At 41.0% G+C, this 27,632-nt stretch overlaps 1 protein-coding gene across 4 annotated transcripts; it reads left to right on the top strand.

The window, feature by feature from the left end:
• Positions 1–33: 33 nt before the first annotated feature.
• Positions 34–27,632, top strand: SMCO4 (single-pass membrane protein with coiled-coil domains 4). 4 transcript variants are annotated; one of them, XM_050980178.1, is made up of 3 exons: positions 79–220; positions 4,474–4,563; positions 26,549–27,632. In XM_050980178.1, exon 3 carries the CDS (start codon positions 26,681–26,683, stop codon positions 26,858–26,860), a length of 180 nt encoding a protein of 59 aa, XP_050836135.1. In that variant the 5' UTR covers positions 79–220; positions 4,474–4,563; positions 26,549–26,680; the 3' UTR covers positions 26,861–27,632. The 4 variants fall into 4 exon arrangements, with proteins under 4 accessions (XP_030090774.1, XP_030090776.1, XP_050836135.1 ...); XM_030234914.2 differs by lacking the exon at positions 4,474–4,563 and having other exon boundaries at positions 34–270; XM_030234916.2 differs by lacking the exon at positions 4,474–4,563 and having other exon boundaries at positions 78–220.

Genomic DNA, 27,632 nt, shown 5'->3' with positions numbered 1-27,632 from the left:
GCGGGGCCGGGAGGAGCCTCCGGCGCGGCCGGGGAGGGCCGGGGGGAGGGCCGGGGCTGCCACGTCCTCGGCGGCGAGCGGCGGGCGGGCAGCGCAGCCCGCGCCTCAGCCCCACGTGTGGCGGCGGAGCGGGGAAGTTGCCGGCGGCCGGCGCTGCGGACCCTGCTCCTCTCCCGCCGCTGCCCGGCCCTTCCCGTCCCTCGGGAGGACGCAACTCCAAGTAAGGGCGCGCGGCGGCCCCGCTCCCGCCTGCTGTCCCGGGAGAGGCCGGTGCGTGCGGGAGGCGCTGGGAAGGGGGCGGCGGGGAGCGCTGTGACGGGGCACGGGGCGAGCCCGCGGTGTCCCGGGGGAGCCGCGGGCAGCGGGATCGGCTCCCGGGCGGGACAACTTCCTGCGGACTTGGGCTCCGAGCGCTCCGTCCCGCGGCCGGGGTGCCGCGGATAAGCCCGGAAAGTTTGGGAAGGCGGAGGGCGGGCGGGGAGCCGGGAGCCGGCCGGGGACGGCGGGAGGGAGCCGCCGCCGGGCCACGCTGCCGGGACTGGGTGGCAGCCCCCGGGAAGCTCCGCTGAGAGGCTGGCGAGGAAAAGAAGAACTGCTCCGAAGACTCGCAGAAGACTTTCGGGGTTTGTGTGTTGTTGCTTTTTATTTTCTTTATCTACTTAATTTCGATTCCCAGTCGTGAGTACAGTTGTGCCAGAAAACGACCGAGTCCTATGTTTAAGCAGCTTGTTGGAAAAAAAAAAATAAAATCTCAGGAAAGCATTAAAGGTGGCCCAAGAAAGCAAAAAACGCAGTCTGTTCTGAATGTAAAAACGTGGGGTTCGTCTCTTTTTGAAAGCACCGTGCCCTAATTTGTGCGTGTTTTGTCCCTGTGATGAGCTGTCATGAGTTCGGTGCATAGTTTTGTAGTGCTCCTCATTGTTGATTATCTTAAATTTTTTTTGCTGTGTTTCTAAACCTGTTATAGTTCAGGCCTTTATCTTATTTTTCGACTGTTTAAAATGTTCTCTTGTCAGAGTGGTTTCTGTTCCGTGGTCCCTATCCTGCCTAAATTTTTATATTTTTATCTGTCTGTGTGGTGGTGCCACCCTGGGTCGAACCTCTGGGGGTTTCCGTGTTTCTCTCAATTTCGAAAATTTGATTGTCAGTTATTTTTAGCTTCGTTCAGAATTTCCTCCTTGAAATGAACTAGAAGTCTTACAGGAATTCCCCTATGCCCTGTTGAAAAAAAAGTGAAATGAGTTTCTGTTGGTACATTTTTAATAACTTTTTGCTCTCCCTCTTTCTCTTAATTGCCTTTCAGTAGCCTAGTTATAATACACAGACCTCCTAAGATGAAGCTAAGAAGAAAACTATTCTCAACCTTTGTTGATTTCACTCATTTTTGTCAGATAAATGAACTGCTCCTTGCACAGCAATTTTAGCTACTAGTTTTCCTAATGCTTTGTGGGAAACGTGAAAGTGACATCTACCAACAGGAATTTTAGGTGAAGCTATCAAACACTGCCCAATATTTTGGGAGAACTTCCGCTTTCTTTAGTGCATTTTCCAGCCTGGACATGCATAGGTCTCCATTCTTCTCCTTGAGAGGGTTTTGGCAGAGCTGTTGGCTACAAATGCAGGGCAGCACAGAAGAGCATGGAGAGCACTGACAGAGAGATAAAGACAAATGATATGCAGAGCTGGGCAGCTTCAGATGCTGCCAAGGTGGACACTGGAAAGCTCTCCTAGGGAGCACATATTACGCACTTTTGGGGTATGATTGTTGTTTGCAGTCTGGTGGAACTGGTTTGTGTTCAAACCAGTGAACATCAAATGTTCAGCAGTGACTGCATACCCACACCTCCTGTCTGTGGAACACCACCTGAGCTTTGTAGCTACCCCAGAGTGTGGGGTGGAAGTGGGCCTGTGTGAGGCGGCAGCCCTCAGTAACGCTCCCTAGCTCATTGCTGCTTGTTTGGAGAGGGGTGTGGGTGCAGTAGCAGCGAGAGAGTGGACTGTGTGCTCACTTGTTGCTACTAGATCTGTATGCTAGCAAAATTATTTCAATATTTTTTAAAAATCTAATAGTTTTTCTACGCATTAAACACAGTAACGCTTTTGCATGTATATATATATATATATATATTTGTATATGTATATATGTACATATAAAAGATACATGTTCTGATTGGGTGTTATGACCTATCTTATTAGATGGTATATATGTTTGATGATGGCAGCGTGGAATGCAGTGTAGCTTCCTTGTTCATTTTCACAAATTTTCCTTCTCCATCATCTTTCTCCCTTTCCTGTTACTTTGAAGACCAACAAGGATTGTCCCAATGGTGGTTCCACCAAGAAGCAGTGGTGAGGAGAAGCTGAATGAACTCCTGTGTTGAGGAGATGGGTCCTGATTCAGCAGGCAGCACTGCTGTCATGGGGGCTGTGCTCAGAGAGATACAGTGGTCTTTTGCAGAGCTATTGGGGTTTGAGGGAACTAACCACGTGTTCTCTCTGCTGAGCTGGGCTGGGCTTTGCTTTTACTGCTACAGATGTGCTTCAGCTGCTCCCAAAGCCATCTGAGCCTTTTGAGAATGGATCTGGCATCTCATTCAGGTCCAGGTGCTTCAGAATAAAATGATCTCTGTCTCCATATTGATCTCTGCATCATAAACTGCAAGAAGCATCCCTGGATGGATTGGCATCCATGACATGCAGTAGCAGTTTGTGCTGCATGCCAATATAGATTTCTCTAGTTTTTGATTCATTATGAAAATGCTTGGAGAAATTATCCTGCAAAGACATCTTGCCTCTTCTATGGAGATCCCCAAGGCTGATGGCTTTACAGGGCCACCACAGCAGTGACAGGGCTGTAAGTCCACAAGTTCTGTAACCAGGTGAGACTGTTCTTTAGTGGGTGAAAGATCCTGAGGTGTCCATGATGCCATTTTGGGTTGCTTATTTTTTGGTTTGTTTTGGTTTTTTGCTGGTTTTTAATTTTTTTTTTCTTTTAATTATAGCAGTAACAGCTTCCCAGTAAGTCATGCATACAACTGAGGAGTTACCTATCTTTCTGCTCATTATGGGAAAGAGTTATGTGGGCAGATGTGGCCTGTGTGAGGATTTGCTGAGCTCTTAATCCTGTTTGTGGCTGATAGGCCATGCAAATATGGAAGGGCATCTCTTTCAGTATATAAAGGTCTTAACTGATCACCACCTTAGGGAAAATCACCACCTTAGAGAAATGTGGTATTAAAATGCTGTAATTGTTTTATCAATAGCTACAGGCCATGAAGTTGAACATGTAAAATCCTGCAACAGTGCAGACCACCTCCCCCAGCCCTTTTTTTTTTTTTTTTTTTTTTTTTTCTTTTCTCTTCTGGTTCCTTGTTTGGGTTTTTTGAGAGAGATATTTTTACTTGTTAAGACAAACCATAAAATAATTACTTCAGGTAACAGAGGAACCAGGCTTTGTGTAATGAATGGGGGAAGCAGCCAGAGATGAGATATTTGTGAGCCCTTTGAGCACATATGTATCTTGAGGGGATGAGAATGTGTGATAATATTCTCTCTTGTCTTTTGCCCTGTCACTAGTTTAGTTTCAGGATGGGATTTTTTCGGTCTTCTTTATCCTTTTTTGTTTGTTGTATTGTACACCCATTTTAGATGCAAAGAAGCTAGTCACTTCTTGCTTTCTTAAAAGTGTGAGCTTTTGGGTGTCTGTGTACCTAGAAGTTTCTGACCACTGTTGTCATTAGAAATCTTTTAGAATTTCTCAAAAGGTAGGGCATACCCCAATCAAATTACTTTGCATTAAAGTTCTGAAAGTATAAGCATAATGTTAAGTATATGAGCAACTTGTCAGAGGGGTTATCTTTTGAGTCTAGTCAAAACAATGTAAATGAAAGAGTGTGCAGTGCAGTCAACTTTGCACTGCAGTTTCCGGTGAGTGTTGAAAATACCATTTTTTTGCAATTCATGTCTGCTGTTTAAGTAGCTACTTCATTGACGGGAGCGGGGTGAGGGCTGCATTCTTGGGGCCAGGGGAGCTACATTGTGTAGTTTTGTGGTGAGATTCTTTGGGGATAAAAAGCTGCTAAGTACCTGCCTGCCTTCCTCTTTGGTTATAGCTGTATTAAAGGCATGTGCAATATAGGGACCTTAATTCCACCTTTAACCAAGGTTTGGTGGGAGATGTTGATAAAACCAGAAATTGGGGCTACATTTGTAGGTGGAAGATGGAGGGTAAGAGATTTGTGACACTGACTTTTGCGGCATGCATAGCACTTGACTGTTAGGTGTCTCTTGAGTGCAGGTTGCTAACAGAACCACTCTTGTATTTTCCCCTGTCCATAAGAGCTGCTTTTGTGACCATAATGCACTCTCTAACTACAAAAATGAGACACAATAATATTGAAATTTAGTGAAAGTGTCAGTCTTGAGTCTTTTTCCTTTAAATAGGTAGTAACAATAATGCTGGGCTTTTCCCAGTCCTCTGCAGGTGCCTGTGGACGTGAAGGGAAAGGGACATAGCAGAGGAGTCTGACTGCATGCAGAGCGGGTGGGTTCTGATCTGCTCAGGTGGGTATTGACTTTCTGTGTTACAGCAGAGGGTCAGAAGAGACAGGTTTACAAGGTTTTGTGAAACAGCTTGATGCATGGAAGCAGGAATGCTGAAACTCATTACTGGACTTAGTAAAGTCTGTGAACTGGCTAGAATGTGAACTCGTGACTGGTGCCCTAAGCCTTAGTGCCAGCTAACCTTTTTTCTGATTCCTTTCCTGATTTTTATCTTGTTTGGATTGCCCATGTTTTCCATTAGACTTTTTCCTGTGGTCTTCTTATTTGCACTGGCATTTTTCTTTCCTGTTTACCCCGGCTGTCCTTTGACAATTTCTCTGATTTTTTTAAATTGCATTGTTAGATTTTTCTCCTGTGTATGACCTATGTTGTTTACATTTATTCTTCCTTTATTCATCTTACATTTTTCTCCTTTTAACTCTTATCCTTGGAGGAACCAGTTTTACTCTTAGAGACCAGCCCTTTCTTATTGATTGCCAGCTGCTTTTATTGAAACTAATTTACATTCTCTGCTTTATTGTGCTAGACAGAGGACTAGTGATTTTGAGTAAAGCTCTTTCCCGAAAGGCTCTGCTCAGAAATTGTCTCTGTATTTCACAAGAAGAGTGGAAAATAAAAAGCAACATCAGTGCAAAAGCTGTTTCTGCCTAAACCAATGTGTTTGTGTCTTTGTCACATGAAGAGAAGAGATGTGGCCTGCCCTGCTGCAGGCACAAATGACTTTTTCAGGATGAAATGAGCTGGTGTGGTGAGGGGGAGTGCAGAATGACGTGGTCTTATGTTTACTTACATGGGCACCCCTTAGACTCTGGCAGTAAGCAACCCAATCCATTTTGATTGTGACTGTATTCTGCCTTGGTACTGCTGTGATTTTTTTTGTTTTTTTAATAAACTGATCTAAAAAAATTATGAAGAATAAAGATGCACTGCAGTTAAAGAGTTGAAGAGCTGTGTTTGCATGATGGTAAACTTGGGGAAAGAAATTTTAAATGAGAGGAGATGGCTTGGTAGGCTTTAACACTCCAAGTACCATCTGCCTTCAGATAGATAGGTTCTTTTGAGAAGGGTCTCTAATAAGGCTTCTCAAGCCTTATTAGTTGCTAAGCATAAAACCCTTGTTTTCAGGTCATGTTGATTTTGGGCTTTGTGTCATGCTAGAGGTATGGATAAACAGGGTTTGGATGTACTAGACCTCAGGGTGTATATCCCATCTCTTTCTCAGACTGCTTTTGGTTTATAAATTGGTCTCACTGCTTTTTCACTCAGTGTCAGTTTGGTTTGACACCTTGGCTTTTCTTGTATATTTGGAAAGGAGACTGTGGTACAGTGCTTAGTGTCAGGTCTGGAGGGGGAAGTGTGTTACATAAATTTGTTACCAAAATTCACTGTAGTGCTCTGCCTCTCAAGTGTTTGTTCTTAGCATGGCTGCTTACTGGTAATTGTATGTCAGTGGCATCATTGCATCAAGATAGATCTTTTACTTTGGCACCCAGCTAGAAGCATAACAAAAGGAAGGAAACTGCAGGATGGATTTTTTAGTCATAAAAGTGCACCCTCAAACACAGATTAGGTACATGGCTGTCATGATAGAAATAAGATAAGAGAACCCAGAGCCTTTTATTAGTGTTACTGGTGCCGGTATAAAATAAGGCAGTCATGCCACAAAAAGGCTCAGGAAGTTCATCTGTGGTTAGTTGTCTTTGCAAATTCAGGTCTGCTTAGAAACCTGTGCACTTACTGTGCTGGGTCTGGCCATCAACTCAACCTTCACAGCCTACTTGGAATGGAAAAACATACGGTTAAACTCTAGCATAATTTGCAGGATAAATGTGTCTGAAGTGGCTTGAGAGGTTTAGGTGTTAATGCTGCACAGCATCAGAAAAACCTGAGTTTTCTGAATTCATAAGTGTTACAGGAGAGCCTTGTATTTATACTGTTACAGCCTGTGGAGTACCTTAGAAAGCTTGGAGTCTTAGAGTTACTTGTGATGAAGCAGTTTAGCATAGAGGAAAAGGCTGCATGCCAACTTTTTGCCTTAATGTTAGGGTTTGATACCGTTACTCAAAAGTCTTGATGCTGGTTCTTGCTGCTGAATTATTATTTCAGTCTGCAGAGCAAACAGTTTCCCTGCATTGTTTAAGTCTTTCCCACAGTTGTAAGAGAAATACTTAAGAGTACAGGAAATGGTGTCTGTAAAAGTAAGACTTGATCTGAAATCTGATTGCCTGAACAATTGCTAAGTCTTTTACACTTCTAAAAGTTGAAGATGACTTAGTTCTTTCTGTTGATAATTTACTTAGCATGTTAAACTCATTGTACAGTAATGTTCATCAAACACACTTTTGCCTTTCTTTTAAATTGCATTATAAATTGAGGAAGAGAAACAGAAATATTTGTATACAATAATTTTTCCCATGTCTTCCAGCTATAGCACTGCCTTCCTGAGTTGGGAGAAAGTGAAACCTTTCTGTTCTGGGTCTGAACAGAACAAAATGCAGAAACCAATACTAGGAGTGAGAAACCATTTGACTTTTTAAATTCTGGCCTTTGTTAATAAGAGGATGGTTTATTATTATTTTCATTGAATGTGATGTTGTATTTAAAAAAAAAAGGTATTGACTTTAGTATGTGCTTAAGGAGGAGCAGGGCTAGTTTTCAAACACCCCAAAAGAGCTGTAGGAATAAATCTTTGGAGCAAATTCAGTAACAAGTAGAAATGTTCCAGTTGGTTTGTGCATCTTAGCATTGATCTCTTCCTGAACTAATCACACTCCTCCTAACACACACTCAGTGTAGCTATGCAGTGCCTTGCAGCCTCACCTGCACTTTTCTGCACACCCTTCCAAGTAATTAGAACAGGAGCAGGATCTTCTGTGTAAGCCTTTGAGCTTTGTTATTTCTGTGCTGTGCTCACTGTAAAATGCAGTGCTGAGAGAATGGACTTTGGCTTAGGCACAACATCTGGAGCTGCTTTGCATCTGATCCCCTCTGAACGGGAGTGAGGAGGATTGGGTCTGCCTGTGGTGTAGCACCCTGTCATACCCTCTGTTTGGTTCTGGTAAATCAAAGCTGTTGACAGCTGGCTTAGCTGGTTTTTTATGTTCTCTTTGGAGCAAGATGATCTTTAAGGTCCCTTCCAAACCAAACCATTTTATGATTCTCTGTATATGTTCCTGAAATGCCCAAATACCAGTGGGAGATTAGTCCCAGCTATCCTTTGTGACTTAGAAAATTTCTATGTGGTTTGGGGAGGGATGTGATTTCTCTTGGGTGGGCTTTTTAAATTTTTTGTTCTGTGATTTTTTGGTTTTTTAAGTTGGTTGTTTTGAGGTGTTTTGGAAAGAAAGTACCTGTGCAATTGCTGCTTAAGTTTTAACTTCTGGATATATTTTGGCAAAAATCGTTTGGGTTTTTTTTTTCCAATGCCTCACAGAACAGTGAAAAAAGAACCCCTGACCCCTAAAGCTTTTCTGCTTAATGCACTTGCTTGACCTTTTCAAGTACTTTGTGCTTTTGCAATGATATAAACCTGGATATTTTATTTATTCTTTGCTGCTGAACTAACTGGAAAATTTGGGGCTTTGAGAGATAGGAACTTTGATGATAAATGCATTTTTCCCTTGTAAAACTTCATCTGTATTCTCAGTGCCGGGCACTCCTGAAGAAGAAATTCAGTGTGAAGAGAGGTCTTGTGACAGTTTTGCCCTTAGCAACCCTTAGAAGCATAGGAGAGGAAGAATTAAAGGAAAGAGCTGCAGTGTGCAAAGTCTGAAGAATTAACATCAGTCCCTTTTTCATAGAGTGGAAAGAAAAGAGTTGACTGGAGGAAGAAATCTGTGGTACTGGTAGAGAAGTACAGACAATATCTGAGACCTAGATAAAGCCTCACAAGCACCAGAAGCGTATCACGCTGCAGAAGCTTTCTGGGCTGTGATCAGTGCTCTGAAATTACTGTTTAAGAAACTGTCAACAAAATATGTATTCAGTTAGTTCATCTGCAAACTTCAAATGTATTTGATAATCCCCATATAGTGCAATTCAGAAGTATTCTTAAGCTTAACCTTATTTTAATTAATAAAAGGCATCATGGTAGAGTAAATACTGCATGTAGTGAACAGCATATACTATCTGGATAAATGACTGAAAACTTTACCACGTGGCATTTACTTGCTCTTTTACTTTATGCCAAATTTTACTTTTTGCTGTTTTTTATTTTTCATTGTGAAATGAGTGGGTACAAACCTTTTGCTGAATATTTCCACCCATGTTTTTATTCATTGTGTGAAAATAATATGACACTGTTACCAAAACAAAAAATCCCTCAGGTTGTAGGCTTATATTGCATATATTGTAATATCATTGGCATTTTTTTCCTGGAAGAATGACAATGGATGCAAAGGTGTGTTTAGCTTGAGAAGGGATATAGCTGCTTTCCAAAATAAATGCTGTTTATGAAAGTTTATTACAAATTGTCTACAGGAGAGTGAACATGCAAGGATCAGGGTATATAGTGTTTTCTTTGAAACACACCTTTGGTCAATATATTTTTAACAGTTGCTAATCTGTTTCCTGCCTAGGAAACCAAAGAAGTCAAAGAGAAAAGAAGATTATGGACATATTTGTTATTCAATGCTGTGTTGTTTCTCTGACTTCCATCTCCTACGCAGTTAGAAACTCTGCAGGAAAGGGACACGTGACTTGTGTTGAAAACTTTCAGATTTCCTGTTTCTCTGGACATGTAGGTTTCTAGCTGAGCAGGTTAACATTTACTGCTGTGCTGTATCTCTCCATATTTTCCTTTGCCCTGGAAAATTTTTGGTCTCCATTATTCCTGACCACCCTGGACAGTTGGCAGTCTCTTCCTTCCAGTCTGACAATACCAGCAGTGCCGTGACACCAGCTATGTGCAAGTCCCTCTGAATTCTGCTGTCAGTTACATTTCTTGTGAATAAAGTGTTTCAGAATTCCAGGGAGCCCTGAATATAAACGTATCAATTATGTGTCAACACAACAGCATCTGTCCTTGAAATTGGGTATCAGTTAATTTGGCATCAGCATGGCAAAGATTTGGCTGACAGCCAGAGTGAAATATTCCAGCAAAAGCTGCTGCAGCAGGAGCCATCTCAGAAGCAATTTGCTAAAATTCAGGTGCTCTGACATAATCTTTTAATAAATTTTTAAGACATGAGGGACCTTAAGCAAAAATCCTTTCATGTTACACATTCTTGCCTCCTGTTATTTCTTTTTCATGTCCAATTTTTTTGTTATTCTTCTCTTGGAAAAGATGCATACAAGGTTCGGGGATGCATATATCCTGTGATTTAATATCCTTTTTTGGCTTTCCACTTCTTACTTCAATGTTGTTTACATAAACGTTCCAAATGAAGGCAAGCATTGATTCCTGCTTTGGGAAAACTTGGCTTAAGTATGAAAGAGGTAAGGCTCTCAAAACTGGAGAGTAAGAAATTGTCCCTTGTAAAAGATGTGTATTCTGGAGGTTTTGTGTATTTCTGCTTTTCTGAAAAACTTTGTGTCTTCCTTGCTTTTTTTCCTAGATCTTTTTCTTAGATTTAAGTAAGTTTTGCATTCTCAAAGATGTGAGTAAGTCAAAACAGTAATTTCAGAAAGTTAGGAAACCGCAAGTCCGTAACACACTCCATTTGTCACGGACTTAACTGCCGTGGTTGAGTAAGCACTTTAGCATACCTGTGGGAAATGGGGAACTTGGATCACTTTGTTTTTATGGATTATCTTTATCATACTTGAAGTAGGTGAAGAGGAACCTCTTTGATTTAATGGTATAGCTTGTAATAGTCACCTGGTTGATTCTGATACCTGTTTAAAAACAAAACCAGGATGAGTTGGAAAGGAGAAAATAGAGCAGAAAGGCTCACTATCCTGTAGTATATCCAAATGTTTACCTCGTGCCTTTTTACTGACTGGGCTCCAAACAGTCCCTGTCCCTTCAACAAATTAAAGTTTTTCACGTGGATGCTAAAAACCCATAATTTCTAGCAAAGCATTACAAACAATACAGGGATAAAAGTAGTTGAGAGAAGACACACATTGGGTTTTCAGTGCTGGAGGGAAAGCTTGTAGAATAAAGATGAACTGGGTTTTTTAAAAGATTTTTCTGTTTTGTTTTTTTTCTGGGTTCCTCCCCTCCTACTTCAGGTTTGAAGTCTTATGAAGTTGAGGTTTTTCTCAGAGGGGAGAGAACAATCAAAGGGAGGGAGACCTATGGTATTGTCTGCATTTTAAACGGGCTGGTTTCTCTTTGGTAGAAAATAAATAGTAAATAGTGGATTAGCTCTTAACTTTGTACTCTCAAAAGAAATCACAATCTCAGAGTTAAGTAATGAAACCTCTTTAGGAAAATCAATGTTACCTGTATCCAAGCTCAATTTATTCAAGAGGTCAGCTTTGTTGCTGCCCTGGCATGGCTTGAATTTAATGATTAACAACCTCTTAATGACTGTTGATGTAACTTCCATCTGGTATTTTATATAAGGGTAAGCCAAGATGGTAACAGAATGCTGTAGTAAAGCAGTATGTGCTATTCAGGGAAAAATCTCGTTCCAAATCCTGTATGCAGCATGCATCAGCCCCAGTGAAACTGAGAGAAGCCCATTAAGAAATCCGATTAGCTGTCTGCTCTCTGGGTGAGTTAAAATCTCTGTCCAACGCGGTAATCAGTGATGTCTAACTGCTGGCTTATCTGGTAATAGTGCTGTCACCTTTTATAGGCGCCTCTCTTGCAGTTCCTCCTGCCTTGTGTATTCATTTCAGCCACGTAGAACACCGAGCAGCCAAGTGAGACCCCGTTATAAATTTTAAAATCCTCTTCAGAGCTGAGGCCGGCACTGTCGTGTTCTGTTGTGTTGCCCTTTGTTCCTGCAGGTTTCCCTGTGAGATCTCCAGGTGCCGTGTAAGCAGTAGCACACAAGAGCGGGCAGAATGTGCTTTGTGTGAAAGCAGCATGGAAAAGTGCAGCATTAGGTTCAAGTTTCAAAGTAATGTCAAGTACTAGTTAGTGTGCTTGCTCCCGTAGTAGTTTTCTTCAGGTGAGAAGAAAAAGAAATGTATCATTTCAGGAAGAAATAATGGAAAATATTTCAAAAGTAGCTTTAGTTAATGCAGTAGCCTGTAAAGTCTAAATTGTTTTCCTGTTAAAACGCAGAATGTGATGGAGAGCAATTCTAATGTCTGCAGTTTTTGATGTATTAATCTCCAGAAAATACAGATCTGGTGTCCCTTCCATATCCATAGTAAGGGATAGTGTTCATATCCGTGGAGAGACCTGGCTGAAACCTGTGGAACACTGCAATAGCAATCAAAATGAGTTGCCAAATGCGAACTGAACTTTTCATCAGCTCTTACCACATAAATGTAGTCCTGAGTCTTTTGAAGGTGTCATCTGTTGGTAGTTCCTTCCCATCAATGTTTGTTCATCTTCTTTTCCTTTTACTCAGAGGAGGTGAATTTAGACTGCAGCTGTCTTGATAGTTGGGGATTTCTTAATTGTTGTATGCTCTCTGCTTGTGGGTTCCATCAAGTTACTGTGATCTCAGCCATGCTTTGTACCTTATTTTGTATTTCATTCTATACTTGCTGTTGTGAAATACATTAATACTGTGTCATTTCTGTTCAGATTTATTAACAATTTTGAACTATTTTTAGCATCCTCAGCTGCAGTGTGCCCTCAAGGAAAGTGAGGTGATACTTATGGTACACCACAGTAGATAAGAGGTTATGCTCCTGTCTTCCCCTTCTCAGAAATCTGCTTTGTAGCTGTAGTTCTAGTTTAAAATCTTGGTTGATTTGTGAAATGAAATCTCACTTCTCTGTGGGAAAGAGAGGTAAGCAATGGCTGATGGCCTGTATCTTAGAAGGAGTAAGCAGATCTGATACCTACAGCCCTTTGTAGGAAAAAGATGATTCTCAGAGTCCATCTGAGACTGGAGGTGGTGTATACTGTCCTCATCCTGAAGTGCACAGAACATGTTTGTTGATTCTCTTGGGTTTTGGAGACCCATGCTCAGGAGTACACTTGGTATTATTTAGAATATTTAGGTTTTGGTCTGGTTAGTAAGAGGCTCTGTTAAACCACTGACGGGTTTTCTGCTCAGATATTTAGTTTATTCCCCCCTCTGTGTTGAACCTCCATTCCTTTTCTTAGTCTTGTTTATTCTTCCCTATTCAAATTAGTTGCAGTTTTGGAGGAGATGAACATTTTCCTTTTCTTTACACTTACACCAGAAATTCAAAGGACATATTTCCCCTTCACTCTCAGGAGTGAAGTGATATTTTATAGTACCCTCAGATTAAATATTTGGGTCGCTAATCTATTCCTTGCACCAAAGTTCTTGTTTAGAGGAACAATTTGGAGCAGTATTTGCAGAACCATTTCAGTTCATCTCACTCACTATTTCCAAGTCAGTACTGCAACCTTATATAAGCCAGTCTCCATCCACTTAACTTCAGAACAAATGTGGTGATTAATATTTATATAAAAGCTTTCATGTTTCCACAGTGAAATTGTCTTACTTTGAAAAGAAAAGGTGTCTTTTTCCCTGTTGACTTGGTGTGGAAAAAGCTTGTGAAGGCTTCCAGCAGCGCTGCATCCAAGACAGGCATCAGCAGAAGAACTGAGGTCATCTTTAATTCGGTATTTCATTTTGTGAAATTGCCTACTCCAAGAGAAATAAAACATTTACATGTATATTAACCAGTGTTTGCCAGCCCTTGGAATAAAGCCAGTTCTCTCAGGGCCAAACAAATGCTCTGAGTGAATGAGTAATAATCTGCAATTGTCACTCCTAATTTATGGATGAGTAGCTAGAGCAGTGTTTGCCATTTTAAGTTGTCCTATTTGCTTGAAAGACTAGAAATCATGATTAGCTGTTGGCTTGGAGTATCAATAGCATGTCTGTTTATAGCTGATTTACTCAGTATAGCTGTTGCAAAAGTTCAAGACCTCTGCACATGATAAGAAGTAATTGTGAAAGAAGATGAGAACACATGAAGGTTACAGATGTTTTGGGACAGTAATTTGGAATCCACAGCCAGAAGCTGAAGGATAAATGGCATCTCTTCTTTATAAATGACATGCAAGGTCTCCCTGTGCCTCATTTATTTTCTGAGGAAATCTGTATTGTCATGTTAAGAGAAAATTTAAAAATCCATGGATTCCCAAGATAATGTCTGTATTGGCTTTTGTTGTTGAGAAGTAAGAGGAGAGCATACTACTGATTGTCTTACAATGATGTTTCCTGTCTCTGAGCCTTTCCATTTGCCTAATTTTCCAACAAATGCAGTTAAAAGCAGTTTTGGAAACTTTGTTTTACATATTCATGAGCATGTTTTTGTCATGAAGTTAACAACAATCTTGCCATGATTGGGGTGAATAAAAACAGCAATAGGACTCTATTTTGTTGATAAAGAGGTGTGTTTTTATTGGGAATACTTAAAATCCTACCTTATAAAGCCCATATTAAATACTGCAGGGAGTCAAATAGCACAGCCTCTCTGGAGTAGGAGTTTATGGGAATGAGAGCCACTCTTGAGATTAAATTGTCTGCCGAGTATCCTGTGAAGTCTTCCATGAGGTCTCTCGACTGATTGTGGGGGAGGCTGCTCCATCACACCTAAATATGTAGGCAGGAGATGGATGAGAAGTAGAAACCTCAGCTGTCAGCCACTGAAAGCAAAGACACACGGTGCAGAAGTGAGACCCATCACTGATGTCGGTCTTTGATGGATGGACTCTTCCGTCCACTTCTTTCAGTCTTTATTTTACTTCCATGCTTTTATTCACTTTCATTCTGTGTGCTGGTTTGTCTTTGTTTTCATTCTGCTTCTTTTTTTTCCTGCACACTAAGGGGGCTCACCTGCACTTTCTGTCTTGGCTTCATTATCTTGCTCACCTACTTGCACTACATTATAACTTTTTTCTTCCTTTCCTCCCACTGCATTAAACTTCCTATCTGTCATCTTGTGAAATGAAATAATAGCAAGAGCAGTTGGTGTTGATGTTGTAGATACCAGGATGTCCACAGCCCAGGGTGCAGCCATTAATATTCTGTCTGTAAGCTGTGGAAGACAGGCTCTGAAGAGGTGCCTAAGGACATGATTCCTCAGTCTCTCTTGAAAGGTCAGACATAGGACTTAACTTCTGTATTGTGTAGCCTTAGCTGTCACTTGGTGTTTGCAGGCACTTGGATAAGATTAAAAACTAATATATCCCTCTTTTGAGAGAAGGTCAGATAATACGTGATTCAAACCCTACACATACTGGATCATGGCACGAACCTTTAAACACCCATTCCCTGCACATGCACAGCTCCCAAAACCATCCATGAGCTCCAGTGCTGACCTGAGTTCTACTGTTGGGGTTCCAGGAGTCACTTGGTTTGATTGTTGAGTACTTGCTGTTAAATTGACAAGAGGGATCTACTGAGTACTTCAATAAAATGGTAACTATATATATAATACACATATCAAATGTCTCTGGTTTAAACAAGGAAGCAAAATGAGTTGTATTTTTAAGAGCTGGTCAGCAGTATCTTAATAAAAACAGGGGGATACCACAATATGAATAAAAAAACCCCAAAGAAAAAAACATGGAAGGAAAAAAAAACCCAAACCTAACAAAAAAGCAACACCCCAAAGAGAAGAAAGCCCCACAACCAATCCACCCAGCAGCTTGGAGCAATATTTATTGAAATTGTTTTAAAATATGAAACTATTAAGATTAATCCAAATCAGTCTATGCAGAGTAAGACAGATATGTGCTAAGATCTCAGCAGCAGCAGGTGCTTGCAGTATTATAAATAGAAAGCAATACAAATTGAGGTGCTTATTAAATTTGCCTTTATGATGCTTTGAAGAATTGCCCTAGAACAGAAAAGAAAAATTACCATAGGCTCTGGATTAGAAGGATGACTTAAATGGCTCTGCTGCCAAAGGAAACAAAACATAAACTAGAATAAGTGATAGACTTGTTCAGAAAAGGTTATCTAACAGTGATTTGTCTCTAACATGGAGAGGCTGGCCAAGAGCTTTGGAGGGATGTGATTGAACACAGGAGGGCCTGATTTTTTTCATCAGTTTTAATACGGTATTGAGTTTTAATATATTTTCCAGGAGATTGCACTGTAATCCTTTCTAGCACTTACATTTCTTAGGTTTTCCCTTGTTTCCCTCTTCCTCTTCCCCCAGCTGACAAGACCTAATTCTACAGGAAATACTCATATTTGTGAAATGGACTTGTCCAGAATTTTTGCGGCCTTTTTGGATAAGGCCGTGGTGAGAACCCTGTATCTTAGTCAGAACTTTCTAATATTACTGAAATACTGTAGGGCCTCTGCAGAGAAGTGGCCAAGCATAGCAGCTAAGGAATCGTCAAGTAAACCAGATCAGAGCAACAGGCTCAACTGGCAGGCTAATAAAAATAGATCAAAATCTGCAATGTTTTTTTTCTTTAACAAGATACTCAAATTGATTTAATTTGGCAGGGAGCATACCAGGAAATCTTAACATGGGAAAATAAGTGTGTTGGGAAGGAGCGAATTGCTCTGTGTATCCTACTTTTTAGTAACAAAGCACAGTCATCCTTGATGGTGGAGGGAAGGTCTGCAGTGGCACAGTTGCTCCTGCCCCCTTCCTGTTGGGCCACTGTCTTGGAAAATGCTTAATACAGAAACAGCAAGGGCATCTAGGTTGGAAATTATCACTGAGTGAGAGGGAAAAGGGAACATGTGTAGACAGCTGGACTTCTGGCATCCATACCCGCATCTCCCTGGGGTGCCATACCAAGCATTCAGTGTGTTTTAGCTGTCATTAGGAAATCATTGCAACCACATCCTTAGGAGTTGCAGGAAAAGGACAACTTAGGCAGTGCACAAGCATGACTACCCTTGGAACAATGCAGCAGGGAGTGAAGCTTAGTCTTGCACTAAGCTTACTGGGGTTAATGCAGTATCCAGTATCCTGTATCACTGGTGACTGAGAGCACTGTGAATGTAGCAGATTGCTTTAAAAACGGAAAAGGAGGGAAAAAAAAGAAAAAGAAGGCTGTACAGGACTAAATGAGAGGGGTGAATGTGACTAGTGTTGCATGGGGGGAGGTGATGTTTTGGTCTTGGTAAGTGCTTTAAAAGGAGGTCACTTGTACTGTACTGTGTTGGACTGTGGTACTGATCAGTAGTTGCTTGCTGAGAGTTGTAGAGGAACTTCTGAGACATCCTTCTCTGACTACCTGGGCTTGTTCATAATGGACACTGTTACACTCATGGCTCTACAGCATTTCCTTTTGCTTCTAAGTTTTTGAGCTGGGGGAAAGTCTTGGCAGTAGAACTGTAAGTAAGAATATATAAATAAATAGGTGGTGCAAGAATCAGTGTTGCAGAGCTGATCAGGCAAAACAGGTTTGTGTTTATGGGGTGGCTTTGCTGAGCAATTCCCTTTGGTTAGAATGTGCAAAACCTTCTTTCTGTTTGTAATTTTATTAAGTCTTAATTAAACTTTCTGCATTTAAATTAGTTTACTTTAATGTCACACTGTCTTATTATGTTTATATTGACAGACACTAACAGGGATTTGATCAGCCTAATCCAGCTGTATGTAATTATGTGCCTTCCCCTTAAATAATTGCAAAGAGTGTATCAGTCATGGCAGGAAAGCCTACTGCTTTATTATAATGTGGGATTGTTTAGTGAAATGTAATAAGACTTCAGGTTTAAGCTGGGGAGTAAACAGAATGAGATTTTACTGAGACCAGTAGTAGGAAGCAAAACTTCCCCACCCATCCTGTGTTGCAAGTCTCAGTTCTTATCTTTTCTCCCCCCACCGCCCTTCAAAAAAAGGTGTCCTGATTGCATTGTTTTCACACTGATGTTGAGAACGTTTCTGTAACTGCAATGAATTTGGGAAAGGTGTGGATTTCTGGCTGCTGGAGGAAGAGCTCTAGCCTAAAACTGTAGTGCTCTTCCATTGTAAGGTGGAGGCTTTTATTTCATTCATTGATAACTTGATTATCCAGATGAAATGAGTGTGTAGAAAGCAGCAGAGGTGGGAATGAAATCTGCCAAATGGCAGGACTGCATAAGCTCTAAAATAAAGCTAGGAAAGAGAGTAAGGAGGGGAGTAAGAGGTACCCACTTCATAGATTGTATTTGGGTTGATTTCTGTGTGATTTAGTTACTCTCCAGAGTCAGGCAGTCTTTCCCTGTCACATGTAGAAGCAGGGAGAGACAGGCATGTTGCCAGCAGTCTTTCCTCAGCCTCCTACTGCAAAACTATCTGTGCCAAGAAAAGCTTGAAAAACCAGAACTTCAGACAAGCCCCAAAGGGGATGAGTTTGAGATCTGAATCCCTCATTGTGTGTTCTGACATTGCATCAGGCTTGCTGTAAATCTGTGAATACCTCTGAGATACTGTATAGAATAAAATGGTAAGTGCTTTTGTCAGTGCAGTGCTGTCCATTTTCCCCTGTTGGACTGTCTGGGGGATTTTCAGGAGCCCAGGTGCATGCGCATCCATCTTGCATATTCCTGTGCCAGATAGTTCTGTATGTTTGAGCTAGAAGAGCGAGATTTCCCTTTGTGCCTTCTGAAGAAACAAACTGTTTCACAAATAGTTCTGATCCAGCATACACAGATTGTCTTGTGGTCAGGAAGTACACATTTCTGGATGTTCTAGATTTGTGCTATCTCAGACTGTTCTTCCAGCTTTTCTCTTCTGTCAGTCATGCTGCATCCTTCCCCTCTCCAGTGCACACACACCTGCCGCCCAGGCTCTTGCCTCTGTGGTTTCTGTGGTTTTAGATTTAACATTCCATCCTTGCTTGCTGTGAGCAAGGATTTTTCTGCCTGCTAATCTTTAGCCTGCAATGAATTTTCAGTGCCAAAGTTTTAAAGACAGTAGAATTGTAATGAAAAGCCGTGAGAGTCCCTCAACTCTCCTGTTTGCATTACAAAACTGTAACATCAGGCTTCGGACTTGCTGGCATTGTGCCTGGCATACACCTTGGGGATCTGTCTCTAAGGCGTTTATAGCGACGCTGTCTCACGAAGAGTGGCTGTGTTGGGAACCCCTTAGTTTGAACAGGAGAAGCAACAACCAGACCTCATGTAGGAAAAGTGTGTTTCTCATCCAGGTCGTTGCCATTTCAGGAGATGAGCGCTGCTACCCTCTGGTGACAGTTCAGCTTGAGGTGTGAGCAGTGGCACTCGAGATCTGGGTGGGCTGACACAGCTGAACTGGAAAACAGAAATATTGTTTTCACACCAGATTCCTGTTGCTGCCCCTTCTGGCAGATGCCAAAGGTTGGTCTGGGAAAGCAGCACTTAAATTTTGAGGAGCCCTGACACCAGTGACTATGTTGATATTTATTTAGTATAGCTGTTTACAAACTGACTGAATTTATGTAAATACACCGGAAAGATAAATGTTTTGTATCCAAAGGAGCCTTGTCAGGAACAGCTGAGAAAATTACCTTTTATGAAAACAGCTGAGCAAACACATAATACCAAGTCATATGCTAGATGTTGTGGTTTACTGCATTTATGTGCAAGATCATCTGTAGCTGTGGAGATGCAGAATGCCAAGCTCTTCTTTTACAGCCCCCCCACGGACTTTAATTCATGCAGGGGCAGAAATTACATGTTTATTTTTCTTGTGTTTTCAGTAAACATTAGTTGTATTTCTTCATTAGACTGCCTGTTGGAAAAGTTATCTTGATGTTGGTTCTCTACCAGGAAAAATACGGGTCATTTATCCACCTGTTCATGAAGCAAAAGAATTTGCCTATTTATTTATTTAATTTTAATTGCATTCTGCTCGGTTTCTTTGCTGCATTCAGGGCAGCTAGGATGGCACTGCAGGTCACCTGGCCTCTGTTTAACAATGCCTCCCCAAATGCAGAAATCTGCAGCTCTTTGTTTCTAATGGAGATTGCTTGCTGTACCCAAGTCCTTAGAATTGTGAGAATCATACAGAAATAGCTTTCTGCTTTGGCGGCCTTGCTCTCTCTGACTTTCTGGCAGCATTCAGTGATGGCTTTCATTTTCCAAATGCTGTGAATAGTTTGGAGACTCTCAAAGCTGCATTTACAGTAAATGTGATGTTGCAGTAATGATGGGTCAATTCAGCTTTAAAAAAAAAGCCACCACCTCTCACTAAAAAATAATGTTAAGCTGACTTCAAACAGAATCTTAATAGTTCCATATTGCTCTGCATATAATTAAAAGCTTTCACCCTTGAAAACAGGGTTCTTTTTATTTGCTAATTGTAATTCCTTGCTACAGTCAAATAGACTGAGGTAAATTTTTATGATATTAAGAATTGGCCTCATGCTGCAACGTGAAAATCCATTTTTCACAGAGCAAAAATTTTTCTCTTAATGCTTTTCTTCATTTTCAGCAGACTCTGAAATCATGACAGTGTCACTGAAAGACAGGGTCCCAAATTTAGCATTGCAAGCATTATCTTCAGGTATGCATCAATTCTGCTGTGCAGCTTCAGTTTGGAAGGAATGCGTGACCCAGAGCATTTTGGTCACAGAGAAAGAAAGTTATTTTTTTGGCTGTTGCTGTAGTCATTGCTTGTTTTATTAGGAGATGGCTTGTACAAATTAGAAATTGGGGGTTTTTTATGCAATTGTTAATAAGTTTCCCTCTTTAGTGGTTGCACAGAACTGTGTTCCAGTACCATAAGAAGCTCTCCTGTAGCTGGAATATTCACTTTGCCATGGAACTGCTTTTGTGTTGCTCGGAGTGGGTTGTCTGGCGAGGTTTGGGAGAGGGATGGAGGATGTGACTAGGATTGAAGGGTTTTGCTAATCCTTTGGGCAGGCCCAGTCTTTAGGGTTCGGAACTCATAGTCAAATTGTTAATCTTTGCTCTGTCACTCACAAAAGTGATAAAATAGAACCAGTCGAATAATGAAGATTTTTTTATTTAAACAATAATTTTACTTTTAGTTTTAAAAATGAAGTGTAATAATTGTGCTTGAATGTGATGGAAATACTGCTGGACATTTACCACTGCAGTTGCCTAAAAACTGTTAAAGTCAAGCTTTTTTGCCGTTTTTTCTCCCCAAAAGCTTCCTCCATAGAACCAAGCTTGCAAGGCACTGGGTGCCTAATGGGTCTGACAAAAACACGGGCAGGTTTAGCTTCTGTCTCTGTGTGGGAGACTTAATTCCAAACTAATTCCAAAGTCCAAGTGCTGCTGCAAGTTCTACCTGGGTAATAGCCACAGTAAGGGATGAAATGTTCTCCAGAGAAGATGGAAGGGTTGTTAATTTTTACATATCTGCCAAAACTAAAATGGAGTTGGACCTCGGTGGATGGAAAGGCTGTGTACAGAACTGTACTCTCTGGAGAGCTCATCTAGAGCTCCATGCACCAGTATTCCTGCTTGTACATCTGTTCCAGACTCCTACTGGAATGCTTTTCAAAATTCCCACTTAGCTGGGACTGTGCAAGGAGAGGATGCTTGCCATGGCCTGGGGCTTTGGCAGCACTCAAGGAACAATCCTGTTTCTGTGGTGGGAGGCAGGGTCTTTGTAAGGATGATGGGGAGTGCTTCTGTTTTAATGACCACACAGTGCTGCGTAGTGGTTCCCTACTGGCCAGGCTTCCTCTTTCCCCTGGAACAGGGTCCCTACCTGCTCTTTCCAGCTCTTGGGCTCAATGGTTCTTCCAGCCTCCATGCAGCAGCTCTGGCTGCATGACCCTGAAGTAATCAGCCCAGCAGCAAACATAAGTAACAAGCTGATAAGTTTGTTGGTTTGGCTTCTTCTCACCTCTGATGCTGGTGTGTCTTGGTGATTGGGAACTACCGGTTTCGGGGCTTTTTAATGCTCAAATATTCTGAAGAGTATTGCTGCTTAGATGTCTTGTGTCCTTTTTTCCAATTGCTGGCAGGCAGTCTGAATACTGTGTGTCCAGATTGTCTGCTGGTTTGTTGTTCGATTTTATTTTTAATGTCTCAGTAATATCCATTCCCCTCGGGGAAAATTTAAATTATAAAAATTAATTCCTGTCAGATTATTTGTTTGAATTTCAAGTTGTTTTGCTGTTTCAGGAATGTTGCAGTGTTGGTAGCAGGATCATGAAGCCAGGTTGAGCCAAATTGGCTTGCATACACTTGTAATTTTGGATTTGGAGAAAAATTAGTCAGTTTAACATGGTTAATACATTCATGCTGTAGGGTTGGTGATAATAAGTTCTTTAGACATCGAGACATGCAATTACCCTAAGTGCAGATAAACAAAATCTTTTGTGCATGTGTTGCATATGCAAATTTGCAATACTCCATGAGCAGTGGTCTAGCCTGAGTTGAGGCTGCCATTCAAGACTCACAGGAATAGCCTTGTGTGGTGTGAGGAGCTTTTAACTGCAGATTACCGAAGCTCAGGGTCAATTTTACCAAAAAAAGGAGATGGCAGACTGACACAGATGTGGTTGGAAGATTGTTGGTGTATTTGGAAGGATATCAGTCACGTTCCACTACAGCATTCTGGTATAAAATTATCCCTGCTTAGCCACAATTTACTTGGTTTAAGATGCTGTCCAATACTTCAGCATTGGTATGAGTGACTTCAGTGACTCAGTCCACCAATTCATGTTTTTAGGTTTTGACATTAGCTCTGCAGAAACAGTTCAGAGTAACTCAACCCAGAAGACAGAATGAAGAACACTTTTGTATATAAAAAGCAATGCTGATGATGGGGAAAGAGGCATGTAATTGCTCTAGTAGGCAACCCAGAATGCTAAATTAGTGAATTTGTGTTATGGTGAAGAATGATGAATGAAGAAGAACGTTGTCTTTAGATTTTGTCTCTGTAGCCTGAATTTTTTTATTGTTTTTTTTCTCCTGGAAACCTTAGCTCTTCAGTATCAAGCTGGGGTCGGCTTGCTGAGATGGGCATTTCAAACAACTTTACCAAGTCAACACTCATTTTTTTGACTTGGCAATCAAGATTGTTTCTTTCTAGCCAGCAGGTGTCTGCTTTTGGGAGAAACTTTGTTATAGTGAACTTAAAAATAACCTCATCACCCCATACAATTTTATTATTGAATTTTAAATTTCAAAACTGATGAAAGTAAGGTGAAGTTACCATGTCTGGCTAATGTCAGGCTGCTGTAATATTGTTGTATGACACTTTTGCTAGAGTGTTAATCCCTTCTGTTGATGTTCTGCTTGTGTCCCTGCTGAGGAAGTTGCTGGCTTTTCAGTTAAGGCAGTAGTTGAACCAGTTTGGTGATCACTTTCCCCCTTGCCAGATGTTTGGGCCACTTGAGCAGTTAATATCCATGGGAAGTAGCCTTAGGAGGATGGAATGTGTGCAGCCTGTGGCAGAGAGTCCTCCCCTGTTCAGGGGAGACTGGCATGGAAAGGAGACTCAGCTTCTGTCTGAGGAGGAAGGGTGAGCTGCCAGTTCTTCTGCAGCAAGGTTTGAGTCTGCACAAGACTGAACTACCTGTGGGACAACACTTTCTCATTGACCTTTTGATAGAGGCTTGCTCTGAGATGTTTCAAATGAGCAGTGCTAATGAGACTGTTAATTACACCCATCCCAATGCTGTATTACTTCCTTCCTCTTACTGGTATTCAGCCTTCCCAGAGCACAAGCAGGGTGTTTGCTGGCTGAGGGAGGATGTAGCTCAGTAATGTCAGATAATTTGTTCTCATGGACTGTGCACGCCACAGGGAACAAGACCCTAATGTCGTAATCCTGCCCCTGTCACTGCACTGATGTGCTTTATGGATCTGGTTTTTTCTTCCCATAATTTTTAGTAGTCAGTGAAGTCCGTGGGGGCTGGTAAGAGGCTTGGCAGTGTAAAGCACTCTGAATGTGCTTGTACAACATGGGCTGTAGACTTAATTCGTATCCAGCTGAGCATTGTTTTTTCAGGGCTGTTTCATTTCAGGATGAACATAACAGAATCTACAACATCCTGGACTTTTCCTGTGGGAAGGTGTTGTCTCTTGCAGCAACTGTCCAATCCTGGCAGTCATGGTGGCAGCAGGACTCTGGCAGCAACTTGCAGAGATTCACCACTTCCATTCTATGGTTCAGTTAAGATGAACCCTAAGGCTCATTTCTCTGAAAACTCTGGGTCAGTTTCTGTGTGAGTCCATCTCTGCCAGTAGCAAAGCCAAGTAACACAGTCTACTGGGTACGTGTTTGGAGATTGATGCCAGCTTCCCAAACTGGAGAGTGTCAGCTTTGCAATTCAAGTGGTGCTGACGTTTGCAGGAAGGCTTTCTGTTCTAAGCTGTCAGATGTTAGCCAGTGTATGTAATTAACTTGGTATAATTCTGCTTCAGGATGAAATATTCATTCAAAAGAGACTTAAAAAACCATCCTGATGTTTTTAGTGTCTGGGTACTAAGTGATGCTGCACAGAGCAAGACATACATTTATTGTTAGAGAGATTGGTTTCATGGCAACTCCTCTTTGTTACTGTGGTACACAGAAAGTCCCAGAGGCTTTTACTGTCCATCACTTCTTGAGTCTTGTGGATAATCCAGATACAAAACCTTCAGATGTAAATTAACAGTGGAAACAGAAAATAATACAAAAATACAGCCTGAAATGCTCTGGTTGGCTAATTATCCCAACGGACAAAGGTAAAACTTTATTTTGCATAGTAGTTTTTCTAGCATTTGGTAATAAATCTTGTGAGCAGAGGAGGAGAGGGAATGGAATTGGAGGGGGTAAAAAATTTGTTTTGCCTCAGAGGAAATTCAGGAATTAGGGAAGTGATAACACCACCAAACCAGAAACCTATGGCTTGCAGGTGGTGTATATCAAAAGCTCTTCCCTGAGTCAGGGAGAGTTGAAGATTTGCTAAGAAAATTATGGAAGTTTAGAAATTCCATAGCCCATTTGATTAAAAGATGGGAACAGGGTGTTGTGTATAGTTGCACCATCCAGTTCCTGTTTACCTGTCCATCGTGAAGCTCATTGACCACTTCTGGTCTCTAAATCTGTTACATATTTTGATTCTAATGCTGTACCGTGCAGAAGGAATTTATTATTTTTAAGACTTGAATTTTATTGTTTCCTCTTCTGAAAAATATCCTAGGCACCAAAATTCCCCTTTTCTACTCTATCAAAACCAAAATGAAGGGTTTGCCTCAGACTGCAAGCTGAATTTGCTAAGTTTAGGATCAGAAAAAAACTTCCTGAAAGATGTATAGGCAGGGGATATAGAATTGATGAATCCAGCTGAACACTGATATCTTGTCATGCTTGAGCCTTTTTTTTTGTTGGGAGTGGAGTTTTTTAAGGTTGTTTTGGTTTTGTTTATTTGTTTAGATTGCATCCAGGATGGACCATATAAAGCCAGAAGTATTGATTCTTTGCCTTGTTGCTGGTTTTCTAGTACCAGGCTTGCTTTGATAGCCTGGTCACTTCTATCAGTCCAAGTTTAGCAGAGTTATTCCACATTGTACCTTAAATGATGCAAAGTAATTGTCTGGATGAGATTCACAGCAGGCAGGTTGTTACCTGAGAAAAAGGATGAAAAGTCCTTTGTAGCTGCACATAACCTCTAGGTGAGGATTCTTGTTTTGTATGTGAGTGTTTGAGTGGTTTTAGTTCCGTTTTGCTTTTGTGATGAGGCTGAGGAATGAGATTGAGTGGTAACACCAAAATAAAGCTTCTCGCTCTCAGTGAAACCTCTTATTTTTCAAAAAAGTAGTCAGAAGACAACTTGTAGCATCCACCATATCAAGAGGAAATCGTGTCTGGGGTGAACTGAGCTTTGCACCTTTGCTTGTTGACATATGCTCCTCACCTACAGCAGCACATTAAAATCACCTTTACATTTTGATATAAAGAAGAGGGAAAAAGAGGAAGTTGCAGGTAAACCAATAATTTCTACCTACATTTTATTCTGAGTATATTAAGTGATGGAAAAACCTTAGTTCATAATTTACTTCAATTCAACTCAGTATTTGATACATTTAATTATTACCCTCCAAAACTGTGTTTATTTATGTGTGGCCTGTGTCCACCTGTTGTGCCATGGCAGAACTGGGGGATGTGGTGGAGAAGAATATAACCAATGGCTGGCATCCACCCTCACTGTCCATTCAGGGAATTGCACAGCTCCAGGCAGCTCAGGAGCAAAAAAAATTTGAGTATGGAAATACTAAGCTGCTGCTAACTCTCATTTCAGAGAGGCTTTCATACCATGCTGTGTTTTTGTTAATCTCACTTTGTAGATACTTCTGTATTTAAAAATTGTCTAGGAGATACTTCAGAACATTCTACCTTCTACTTTATTGATGACTGCTTGTCTACACCAGTGGTTGTTAGCAGACTCATTATCGCATGGGCTTTTTTTCAGTTGTCAATGACAGCTGCAATAAGTGTGACAGCACTGAGTCATGTTATGATTTAGACTTTGTTGTGTGGCGGCAGAACCAGAAGTATTAAATTAAACAGCTCTTTCTCCCCATTTCTTCCTGTTGGAGTACCCTTAATGCCAATTAATACCTGTTGTGGATGATAAATGCTTGTGGCAGGGTGTGTGCTTGCCCCTCCTTGTTCTGCAGGTTTGTGGGAGCCACAGCCCCTGAGAAGGGAGCCTCCTCCCTGCCTCCACCAAGGGCAGCTGGAACCCTGTGTTCATGCAAGACTAATTCAGATTTTCATAAAGTCTCTAGCTGTATTACCTTGTTTGCCTTGGGGGGATAAAATGCATGGTGCTGGGCTTTGTTTCTGGTTTAACAGTGTACAATACAAGTTCAGGGTTCTTGGACTGATACACACCATGATGAACTGCTGGTTTTTATGGGGAAAGTGGTGTGTGGATGAGCTGAACTCCATGATTCTGTTTCCTTGAAAGAAGCTGCATTGGTCTCCTTTGGATGAAAGATTTACCAAGTGGAGCTGGAAATGTTTTTAATGGCTGGAATTTGTGTAGATCTTGCTCAAATGAATTGTTTTCTTTCTTTTGCAGTTTCTTGCACAGCCAACCACTCAACAGAAAAAGAATTCTTCATCATCTTGTTTCGAAAGACCTTGGACAATCTTCTGCTGTTCCACTCCTTTTGGTCCCACATTTCAGCAAAAAAAAGATCCAGAGAGGAGGATGAGGCAGCTTAGAGGGAAACCCAAAAAAGAGACCTCCAAAGACAAAAAGGAGAGAAAACAGGCAATGCAAGAGGCCCGGCAACAGATCACCACCGTGGTGCTTCCCACACTGGCTGTCGTAGTATTGCTGATTGTTGTGTTTGTCTATGTAGCCACTCGTCCCAATACAACTGAATGATGCAGCTTTTCAGACTCTCTAGCTTTGGGATGTTAATTTTACCAAGAGCCAAAAGGAACTCTCTGCCACTCTTTTAGTACTTTGCAAAGGATCTTGCTGGTATTTTCAGTCTTTCTCTTGGCTAGAGTCCCACAAATTCTCTTTAGGAATGTAACATAAAACGTATTAGTGAATGTGCCAGTACGTTTTATGGTCCAGTTATGTGCCTTTCAGACTTTTAAAAATGGTGTTTTTCTTAAAGCTGTTTGAAGCTCTATATTGTAAAAGGAAATCGTGTTCTGCTATAAATTTGTAAAAAATCAGCTTTCAGCTTTTATCACTGTTACGGATAATGTTGCTCCCATGAGCTCTTATATGTCTATTTCAGAATTTCCAAAGAAGTACATTTCTTCTTTGTACTTAATGTCATATGAAGTGCTTTGATTCAGAAAGGATATATTTATTTTTTGAATAAAAGAAGTCTTACTTGGAATCTTCAAATTATTTTGCAAAAAAATGTGACATTGTGAGAGCCTACATTGTGTAATAATTTTTTCATCAACCACTATATAGTTCACTCAAAAAGAATTTCTTTTTGGTGCGAGATGCCAATACGCAGAGTGAATACTTCAGGACCTGCTGGATGGAATCATACAGAATTTGGACAGGGAGATTCTGCCAGGTTGTGGTGAAGTAACTAATAACAAACTACACAAATACAGATAGTTGCTTATCTGAATGTTCAATATTTTTGAACTGTGTAAGTGGCAATAAAAAGGTGGTTTTGCATACA

Source organism: Serinus canaria, chromosome 1 (assembly GCF_022539315.1).
Source record: "Serinus canaria isolate serCan28SL12 chromosome 1, serCan2020, whole genome shotgun sequence".
Lineage (NCBI taxonomy): Eukaryota > Metazoa > Chordata > Aves > Passeriformes > Fringillidae > Serinus > Serinus canaria.
This window is presented reverse-complemented; position numbering and strand designations above follow the sequence as displayed.